The sequence below is a fragment of the Myxocyprinus asiaticus genome, chromosome 17 (assembly GCF_019703515.2).
Source record: "Myxocyprinus asiaticus isolate MX2 ecotype Aquarium Trade chromosome 17, UBuf_Myxa_2, whole genome shotgun sequence".
Taxonomy (NCBI): Eukaryota; Metazoa; Chordata; class Actinopteri; order Cypriniformes; family Catostomidae; genus Myxocyprinus; species Myxocyprinus asiaticus.
The window spans coordinates 41932058-41943730 of NC_059360.1; the positions used below are offsets into that span (position 1 = coordinate 41932058).

Here is an 11673-nt window from a genome sequence, read left to right on the forward strand (position 1 = left end):
GAAGCAATATGCTAGGTGTGGGTGAGAAACGGATCAATACTTGTTTTACCATAAATTCTCCTCCCTGCCCACTAGATGGCGATATACACGAAGAATGAGAATTGCCAAAAACAATTGAAGTCTTAGGAGGGCTGTTTGAAAGTGGAGATTTATAGTTAAAAATAACTTAAATGTTGATCCGTTTCTCACCAACATCTATCATATTGCTTCTGAAGTCAAGTATTTAACCTCTGGAGTCGTATTGCGATGGGAGAAAGGTGCCTCTGGTTGTTCCTTGAAGGGTACTCAGCCTTACAGGCTCCATATGATTAGAATTAGGGTGGGGGCGGGGTTAGAGCGAGTTACAGCGGTGAGATGGTTACTGTGGCACTGGTCCAGACCACCCAGAGACTTCCGAAGGCATTCCACAAGTGCACAAGACTTTGACAGATATTAGTTGGTACAGGAGGCAGTAAATGAGTTGACCTTTCTGGATGGCAATGGAGAAGTAGAGCTTTACTACAGGATAGAAGGGAGTGGAAACACTGTAGCTCACGCTATGCTGATGAACTCACACGCAAGGAAATGAATTGCAGTGCCATTATGCAAATAGTATGCTAATTATCTAATCAGATTTGATTCCATTAAGGATGTACCCAGCTTCCTAATCTTGATTACTTTTATGCTGCCTTTATGTGCTTTTTGAGCTTCAAAGTTTTGGACCCTGTTGACTTGCATTGTATGGACATACAGAGCTGAGATATTCTTCTAATATATATATATATATATTTTATGCTTTTTCAATCAATCAAATTCAACTCAAGTTCAATTTCAGATTGCATGCAGAAGCATAAAAGGGGTAAATCTAAAGTCGTTTTTTTCAAAACTTTAACTTTTCTGGATTCACATTCAAAGAGATTGTAAACTGATGGTCTTGTTGAGTTGTATTTCACACATGTGAAGGTCTTAAAGAATCTTAATTCATGAAACAGATCGGCTGAAGGTGATGAATCTGAATCCCACAGTCTCTACACCCACTGTATCATTCTGCCATATGGCTGCAATACCACTACTGCCCACATTCTAACCCAGCACACACTTTGCTCTATTCATTATTAACCAGTGAACACTTTTGTTTATTAAAGGACATAATATAAGGTAGTATAAGGCAGATCTTGTATATGTATAAAAATATTTTATTTCCCACAATAGAAACATAAGATTATAATATTCTGAACTTTATGGATACAGTGAGTACATTTTTAAGAAAGAAACTGCCTATGATTTAGCTTGTGTTACAAGTTTTGAAGGAAATATTATGGGTTTTCATTAACAGATACATTTAGGTTTTAGAACACAGATAAATACAATATGCAAGAAAAAAATTTTTTTTTCCTGATTTGAATGAGGACTAATCTGTGCATGATATCACAGATTACTCTACATTCCAATACAAACTTTTAAATGCAATTCTAAGGACTCCCAAAATAATCTCAGTGCAGACCTAGTATGGTAGCAACACATGCATGTAGCTACAACTCTAGCATACAAGCAGATTCATGCCAAACTGTCCAAATGAGCTGCCACAACCCATTTAGGATTCTTCCAAAGTTAGGACAGCAGAGAAGTCAAAGGTCAGAAGTCAAATTCAAATGTGTGTTGAATCTCTGTAGACACCAATTCCTGCAATCACTGTGACTTCTTGTTGCGCACTTGCACTATTTCCTTCCTCTCTTGCAGGAAGTTCCCGAACGCAGTGGCCTCTTTACTCTCTTCTGTAACTGTTGAATCAAATACATGAACATTAGCCATGGAAAATGTGACATACACTGCCTGGCCAAAAAATAAAGTCACTGTTTGGATTTAAATAAGCAGATACTTAAGAGCCTATGATTGGATTATTATTGCAGTGATTAATATGTTTCAGCTGGGAACAATTCTTATAACCCTAACTGATGCAGTGTGTAGCTTCTCATTTCTTAAACAACCATGTCGGAAGATGTATCCCGTGGTCGTGGAAAAGATGTTACTGTGTTTCAGAAGGGACAAATTCAAGCCAAAAAAACAACTAAGGAGATTGCTGAAATCACTGGAATTGGATTAAGAACTGTCGAACTCATTATTAAAACCTAGAAGGATTGTGGTGAACTGTTAGCTTTGCGAAAGAAATGTGGTCGTAAAAAAAATCTTGAATTATTGTGACTGGAGATCAATAAAACGCTTGTGTGGAGGTGAGGGCGTGGTCGAGCGCCTGTCTGGGGAAAGAGAAAGCGGTAAAGACATCCACCTTAGATTAATTGTTACTAATTACTGTTTCACAGTAATGCACAGTGAGAGTCGGGGGAGATAAAAGACAGCCCAGTCCATCGAAAGAGAGAAAGAGAGGGGCATACGAGAGACTGCTTGTCTGCTACTGAGTGTTTTGTAGAAGCTGAAAAGCAGCACTTTATTTGTATATGCTGAAAAGCCAACCTTTTGTTGTGTGTAACTGAAAAGTGACTATTGTTTGTGGAGAATTAAAATTATTCCAAAGTGATGGGCACGTCAGTGTAAGAAGGGAAGCCCATGAAGCGATGCACCCATCATACATAGTGCCCACTGTACAAGCCTCTGGAGGCAGTGTTATGATCTGGGGTTGCTTCAGTTGGTCAGGTCTAGGCTCAGCAATGTTATGCAGCAATAAAATGAAGTCAGCTGACTACCTGAATTTACTGAATGACTAGATTATCCCATCAATGTATTATTTCTTCCCTGATGGCACGGGCATAATCCAGGACGACAATACCAAGATTCATCGGGCTCAAATTGTGAAAGAGTGGTTCAGGGAGCATGAGGAATAATTTTCATACATGATTTGGCCACCACAGAGTCCTAACCTTAACCCCATTGAAAGTCTTTGGGATGTGCTGGAGAAGAATTTAAGGAGTGGTTCGACTCTCCCGTCATCAATACAAGATCTCGGGGAAAAATATATGCAACTCTGGATGGATATAAGTTTTGTGACATTGCATAAGGTTGTCGAAACAATGCCACGACGAACATGTGGCGTAATCAAAGCTAAAGGCAGTCAAATTAAATATTTACTTTTGATTTACTTCCTCCTTCTCGACTTTTTTTTTGACAGAAAGTGTATGAAGCAATCAGTACAGCAATATCCAACAACAGACAACATTGAAAGAAGCAAATATTATATTGGCTCTTTACTAAAGCTGTGCACAAGCTGCTTTTTTTCTCCAATCACCAAGAATGGTTAATCTGGTTGTAAGTGCCATTTGAAGAATCACACTCACCTGTGTGATCAATATCATCGGTGTCACTGTCTATTTCTTCCTCAGCTTCATCTGGGTTGCCACGGTTGAAGATGAGATCACTGGGCCCATTAAGATCTGGATTTTCTAATGAATAAAACAACCAGATATGCCAATGTATACAGAACATGTTTTTTTTTTGTTTTTTTTTTAAACAAAGTAAGATTCTAATAAAGGAACCTGCTCCACGGCTGGCTAAATCCAGACACCTACAGTTGAAGTCAGAAGTTTACATACACTTAGGTTGAAGTCATTAAAACTAATCTTTTAACCACTCCACAGATTTCATATTAGCAAACTATAAGTTTATGGCAAGTCGTTTAGGACATCTACTTCGTGCATTACACAAGTAATTTTTCCAACAATTGTTTACAGACAGATTGTTTCACTTTTAATTGACTATATCACAATTCCAGTGGGTCAGAAATTTACATATACTAAGTTTGTTTGTTTGTTTTTTAACGCCATGCCAGCTTTTTTTCATGGCGAGAAATGTGTAAGGAACTCTATATAAGGTTTTTAAAATAAATTTTTCCTAAAAACTCTAAAATCGGGTTAGGTTTGACTTTGTTAAATTTCTTCCAGAGTGTTGACTGAATAAAAAAGGTTTCTCTCGGGGTTAAGACCAGTACAGTCTAATTAAACATGTTTCAAGGATAATGGATTGTGGCAGAAGGTACATGTTGGTGAGTCGTGGGGGGGGGGGGGGTTGCCTGGGTAGCTCAGTTGTAAAATACGCTGGCTACCACACCTGGAGTTCATTAGCTCGAATCCCAGGGCGTGCTGAGTGACTCCAGCCAGGTCTCTTAAGCAACCAAATTGGCCCGGTTGCTAGGCAGGGTAGAGTCACTTGGGATTACCTCCTCGTGGTCGCTATAATGTGGTTCGTTCTCGGTGGGGCGCGTAGTGAGTTGAGCGTGGTTGCCACGGTGGATGGCGTTAAGCCATCTCTCCGTGACAACATGTTTAACAAGCCACGTGATAAGATGCGCGGGCTGACGGTCTCAGACGTGGAGGCAAGTGAGATTCGTCCTCCGCCACCCGGATTGAGGCGAATCACTACGCGACCACGAGGACTTAAAAAGCACATTGGGAATTGGGCATTCCAAATTGGGGAGAAAAAATAAATAAATAAATAAAAAAAATTGTGTCATCCTGGAGTGACCTATTCGACAGTGGGTGTAGACGATCTGGTCCCAGCGATTTGAAAACAGAAAAACGTTTATTTTGCCAACAATAGGGCTGATTTCATGGAGTTTGTTCATGGTGCATTGGTCCCACTCAGTTTGCCATTTGTGTTAATATAACAGTTTATTATGGGTTTTAGGTCAGTGGGAGGTATTGGACACTTTTTGAAATTCGCTGATAGTGCCTCTTTTGCAGCAGTGTCTGCTTCTTCATTTCCTGGGATTCCATACACTAAGTTAACTGTGCCTTTAAGCAGCTTGGGAAATTCCAGAAAATTATGTCAAGCCTTTAGACAATTAGCTTCTGATAGGAGGTGTACTGAATTGGAGGTGTACCTGTGGATGTATTTTAAGTCCTACTTTCAAACTCAGTGCCTCTTTGCTTGACATCATGGGAAAATCAAAAGAAATAAGCCAAGACCACAGAAAAATAACATTGTGGACCTCCACAAGTCTGGTTCATCTTTATGAGCAATTTCCAAATGCCTGAAGGTACCACGTCATCTGTACAAACAACAGAACGTAGTTTGGTGCGAAAAGTGCAAATCAATCCCAGAACAACAGCAAAGGACCTTGTGACGATGCTGGAGGAAACAGGTATACAAGTATCTATATCCACAGTAAAGCGAGTCCTATATCGACATAAACTGAAAGGCTGCTCAGCAAGGAAGAAGCCACTGCTCCAAAACCACCATAAAAATGCACATGGGCACAAAGATCTTACTTTTTGGAGAAATGTCCTCTGGTCGGACGAAACAAAAATTTAACTGTTTGGCCATAATGACCATCATATTTGGAGGAAAAAGGGTGAGGCTTGCAAGCCGAAAAACACCATCCCAACCGTGAAGCATGGGGGTGGCAGCATCATGTTGTGGGGTGCTTTGCTGCAGGAGGGACTGATGCACTTCACAAAATAGATGGCATCATGAGGAAGGAAAATTATGTGGATATATTGAAGCAACATCTCAAGACATCAGCTAGAAAGTTAAAGCTCGGTCTCAAATGGGTCTTCCAAATGGAAAATGACCCCTAGCATACCTCCAAAGTTGTGGCAAAATGGCTTAAGGACAACAAAGTCAAGGTATTGGAGTGGCCATCACAAAGCCCTGACCTCAATCCAATGTAAAGGGTGTGCAAGCAAGGAGGCCTACAAACCTGACTCAGTTACAGCAGTTCTGTCTGGAGGAATGGGCCAAAATTCCAGCAACTTATTGTGAGAAGCTTGTGGAAGGCTACCCAAAATGTTTGACCCAAGTTAAACAATTTAAAGGCAATGCTACCAAATATTAACAAAGCGTATGAAAACTTCTGACCCACTGGGAATGTGATGAAAGAAATAAAATCTGAAATAATTCATTCTCTCTACTATTATTCTGACATTTAACATTCTTAAAATAAAGTAGTGATCCTAACTGACCTGGAATGTTTTCTACGATTAAATGTGAAAAACTCATGAAACAAATGTATTTGGCTAAGGTGTATGTAAACTTCTGACTTCAACTGTACATTCTTTTATGTTTTCCACTTCGACTGATTGGGAGTTTTGGACCTGTCTGAAATCTCATTTTTGATACTTTGTTTGGTGCAGCAGAAATGAGACAGTGCAGCTTAAAAGCACTGAACCCGTTTACATGCACGCCAATATGCTGATTACTCCCAAAAATCAGACAAACCAAGAAATTCACGTTTACATGACATCTGAAATAATCACATTATTTTCTGCTTTCGACGTTACAATGTGAAGAGGCATGCACATAACAGTTACGTTCATTGGATAAGCCAGTAAGTATGCTACGTGAAATCGGGGTAATGGGCAAAAATCTACCCGTCAATTGGTTTTTTCTTATGCAGTTTATGACCTTCCACCAATAAAGCAACTCTGTTTAATGTGTTTACATGATCACACAAGTTGTCGGCTTATTAAGCATAATCGGTGTAAGAACATGCATGTAAATGCACTCATAGACAAAAGCCATAGAAGACTTTCTTTAAGACTCTCTTTAAACAAACACTTTTATTGCATGAAGTCTGCAATATTGTGATAATCAAGGTTGCTGGATTGATACTTTTTAGAAACAAGTGCAATAGATTAACCAAAAAGAATCCAGTTAAGTAGTCTATGAAAATGTCTTTTAAATTTGCTATACAAATGTGAATTCAGGTAAACTGGGCCACCTTTTGACATTGAGATGACTGTCAAATAGCTGAGTTAACCCGAATTCACCCTATACAGGAAATGTAAAAGATAATTTTTGGGTAAAGCAACATTTGCAGGGCACATACTAATGAAATGCCTGTCCTCAGAAAGACTTCATTAAATAAATATTTTAAATATTATCTAAAAATGTTTAGGAGGAATTCAAAATTAATGAGTTCCAAAGATCTTTCTGAATGAACAGATACATGATCATTCTGAATGACTGTACCAGTAGGAGCTGTGGTTTCCATGGGAACTGCTCCCATGTCTTTCCGAAGGCGTTCCAACTGTTCCTGTTGTTTTTGACTCTGAGCTTCAGCCTGAATATGAGATACAAGTATTAAAAACATTAAAACATGACCTTATTTCATGGAATGAAAAGGGGAGTTTTATTAGCTTTTCAAATGCAAACAACAATGTAGTTAAATCACTGATGGATGGGTTTTTGCAAGACATGGCTAGCTGACCGATGACTATATTCACATACATCAGCCCACACTAGCGATTACTCACCAGCTCTCTGTGCAGGCGCTCATACTCAGGACGATACTCACTGCAAGACATTAAAACATATGAATTATTTGCAGAAAAGCATTCAATCATCTTTCATCACCATATCCATAATGTCATTATAAAACATCTATCATTACTACGCTTACAAGGCTAGATTAAACTTTATTTAAACATTTTACATTTCAACTGTAATAAATGTCATATGTAATCTGTATACTGACTTATGATTGGTCTTCTTTCATGCATATATTTGCATACTGAATTGTGATTGGTCTATAGCCATTTATTTATGCGGAACTAAAGCCTAACCTAAACATTTAACAGGGATAGTTTATCCAAAATTAAAATTCTGTCATCATTTAATCACCCTCATGTTGTTCCAAACCCACTTAACTTTCTTCTGAGGAACACAAAAAGAAAATTAGCCTCAGTCACCATTCACTTTCAATGAATGGAAAAAAATGCAATGAAAATGAATGGTGACTGTCTAACATCTTTTCATGCAAGAAAGAAACAACAAGTGAAAGAGTAAATAAAGACAGATTTTATTTTATTTTTTTAGGTGAAAAATTCCTTTAAAATTATTCTTTTGCTGTCTTGAAAGCACTGGTATTTTTTTTTTTAGAAATTTAACAACTAGGTGTAATTCACCTAGTATAGTAAATAAATGGAAAAAAGCTCAAATTTGAATTTCCAGATTATACAATTTTGTAATACTTGCGTTTCATATTCTTTAGCAGCGTCTGCTACCTGTACAAACAGTTCATCAAGCCCAGAACCTGTAACTGCAGACACGCCGACAACCTGCAGAAAACAATTATAAAAAGGCATAATGCTCTCATGACAGAAACTGGATGACAGCTTTCACAAAAATAATTGCAACTGTGACCTTAAAACCCAACAATACATTTCAGACACTGAGAGAGACATGTTCATTTCATGCTTTTTATATATTTTTGGCCTTTTTGACATTTTATATTAAAAGCTATAACAGACTGAGGACCAAAAATCATGGGGCCGAATGGGATCAGGAAACGTCATGAGATGGATTTGAACTTGCATCTCCCGCATGAGCACCACAGCTGAAAATGTCATGATTAACTGTGCACAGCTCTTGAAGCCAAAGGCTTTTAAATAATACTCTCTATATGCAGTATTCACAGACAGTAAATACATATTCTATAGAGTATGTTTACTATCTGTGTTGTTAACGTTTACGGTGTTTATTTGGTTTGTTTTTTTTTTTTACAGTAAGAGTGCATGGTAAAGCAGGACTCGACATTAACACTTGTCCGGGACAATTGGATTTTTGAAGGGGCGAGTGAAAGAGAATTTAACTTGCCCGATCGGACAAGCAGACTGATTAAAACGTCAATAACAAAAAAATAAAAACAAAATAATAACAGGCTTATTTGTGATATTTGTGAAAGCCTAGGCCTGTCACTTATTATAAATTTCATATTCTTTTTCTGCTGTTGAAAATAATCCAGAGTGCATAATTTTATAATTTGCTAGTGATCTAGTAACAGCTGCACCCTGTTTGACAGGCGGTGTATAAGTGTCTGTGCTGAACATGCGCGTGTTCTGAAAATGCTCGTGCTAATGCGCACCTGAACGGTCAAATACATTTCAAAATTCCGCCAAAATGCCCGTTCTGGTGTATGTAAACACCGACAGTGATGTCTAAAGTGAACGTAAACAGCGGAGAAAAACATAGTAGATTGTACATAGTAGATCTTGCTGCAATACCATGATGAAAATGTAGATCTCATTCCATAGAAGTGTGAGCACCCCTGCTGTTAATGGTGGTGATGGAAGCTTTCCTTCATTTTACTACCATACATAACATAAAATAATTATATGACAATAACCTCCTCCTCTATCCAGTGCAGTTTACATTTCTGTCACAGAGAACTGAGTTGATTGCATAGGTACACTATTAGGTTGGGCATCGGTCATAATTTTAGAAAAATATACAACATTAACTTCGACATGTTACTTGAGCATGTAACTTAAATGTCCTTTTTTCTCTCCGGACAGGTAACTTTTTTTACTTGGACAAGTGACTGACCAATTTACTTGTCCGGAGGACAAGCACGTGACAATGCTTAATGTCGAGCCCTGTAAAGGCATATATTAATACAATTTCTTCTTCAAAAGGATTTGGCTCACCCGCAGGTTGGTGTAGAACTCATCCAGAACCAGACTCATTGAACGGGTAAGGTTACTGACGTAAGACCTCTCCTGGTTCAAAGCGTCTTGGAAAACCTCAAAATCCTGCATCCACTCCACCGCAAAACTGTGATCAATGATGTCCGTCTGGTGAAGACACAAGAAAAACACACATTCACAATAGTTTATCACCATGAAATTAAGAATTTACAATATTAGTTTTGTTTTACAAGGTAAAACCTTATTCTTACAACTTTACCTTATTCATGACAACTATGAAAGGCAATTTGGTCTTGTATAGAATGCTGAAAAAAAAAAAATAAACACTTTAAAAAAAAATTAAATAATGACATCACTTTCTACTGCTGTTATTCACTTTTACACATCAAAATAAAAATGATCTTTGTGCATTTTAATATTTCAACATACTGCATACTAGAGGTATAATAACACTGACCTGCAGGCGTAGAGCATATTGGACATAAAAGTGACTGGGTTCACACTCCGAGATGTGTCAATCACATAGATCACCACACAAGGAAAAGAGGAGGCCTTGAAAGAAACCTTACAATCATTTTCTCCAATGAAATAGTGCCATAATCCCTAATAATACAAATTAAACTGGGAGTCTAAAAAGAGTGACATACCAGTGCTTCAGTTATGATTGTTCCAGATGCCGACCATGTGAACACTTCTATTTGTCCGGGAGTGTCAATTAAAACATACCTGCAGAAAAATAACGTTTAATGCATGAGATGTATTGACTCCAACCTGTCAGAGACTCTGAGAGAAGATACTGGCAAATCTTTAATACTGAACACAAACGTACTGGTGACTACTTTGTTTCTTCTCAATAAACTTCATGACCTGACAGAAGAGAAAAGGTGCATTAGAGCAAGTACATGTGCCAAACAGTGACATCTATTGGATACTACAAATGCAGGCCTACCTGATCAAATCTTGTTGCAAACAGATTCAGAGATGTGACAATTCCTCCATTCGGGCCTAAACCATATCTGAATTAGAGTCAAAGGTTAAATAAGATTAGCATGTTTGAGTCTTGTGCAAAGCACTAGTAAGATCATCAAACTGACAGTCAATTTCTGGTATACAACATTAAGCAATTACTTTCATATTAAAAGGATACTGTTTCATGACTTCCTTGTAATTGACAGTGTCTCTGATATCTATGAGAAAAACAGACATGGAAATCAGATTTGATCTGACTATAGATTATAGAATACATCAGATATGCAATTAAACAATCATGCAAACACAAATGTATTTACTATGTACATAACACTGGGTAAAGCATCCATATACTTTAAGTAGACGATGTACATGCACTGACATACCAATGTTAGCTGGAAAAGGCACCTCATGAACTGCAGGATCTAGATTGATGACATATGGAGGAGATTTCTTGGTGTGCAGGTACGCTGTCAGCCTCTGCAGAATAATTATAAAATCATTATGACTGTGAGAGTTCGTGTGTTTCATATCTCCTTATGATCATACGTCATTTTGGCTTTTTTTAAAAATAATAATAATAATAATTTTTTTTACAGCATGTAAATAACACATCTGCCACTTAAATAATCATTATAAGTATAATAATAGAAATGATAAATATAAGAAAAATAAAGGAAGATATTACTGATGTACAGTCAACCTGTATGGAAGAAGGGGAGCCTTACCTGCACAAAAGTTGTTTTTCCTGAACCTGCCATACCTAGAACTATAAGACACACGGGTTTCGGTTCTGAACTCTGTTCTTGAGCCGAACTCTGGCTCGGTGTCGGTTCCTCACATCCTTCATCTTTGATTTGTTCACTTTCATATGAAGCTCCATCGCTGCTGCCTTTTGCTGCTGTCGCCATGCTGCTTTCACGACTTGCAGTAAAGAAATGACTACAGTCGTAAAATGTCGAAAAACATTCATCGTGCGAGCACTTTGCCACTGGATGGCGGAAGAGGACAGTAAATGTAATATAAGCTATACGTATTAATAAAATAATGTTGTTTTTTTTGTTTGTTTTGTTTTTTAAGATATACATTTTAAAATCAAATCAAATTAAAAATGTGTGATATTAACCAACTCCTTTGGACAAAAGGTCAAATTTGTACATTCCAGGTCGAGTTCATGCTGCCATTAAAGCATTAACAGGGGACATACGAAATAACTACTGAGAGATTCTGAAATTTGTTTTCAATTAAACTTTATTTATATTTATACATTTAATAAAACATAATTAAGTAAATTAAAAGACATTGCCGGTCAGAAAGTTAGAACAAATCAGTTAAATATAAGAGTGCT

General features: G+C 37.5%; 1 protein-coding gene across 1 annotated transcript; it reads right to left on the reverse strand.

The window, feature by feature from the left end:
• Positions 1-1142: 1142 nt before the first annotated feature.
• Positions 1143-11244, reverse strand: LOC127455342 (GPN-loop GTPase 1-like). The gene is made up of 14 exons (XM_051723147.1): positions 11054-11244; positions 10712-10805; positions 10504-10543; positions 10306-10372; positions 10186-10223; positions 10004-10082; positions 9814-9908; positions 9616-9661; positions 9357-9503; positions 7906-7988; positions 7185-7224; positions 6901-6991; positions 3270-3374; positions 1143-1760 (listed from the first exon to the last, which is right to left on the reverse strand). Exons 1-14 carry the CDS (start codon positions 11234-11236, stop codon positions 1669-1671), a joined length of 1200 nt encoding a protein of 399 aa, XP_051579107.1. The 5' UTR covers positions 11237-11244; the 3' UTR covers positions 1143-1668.
• Between the last annotated feature and the right edge of the window lie 429 nt (positions 11245-11673).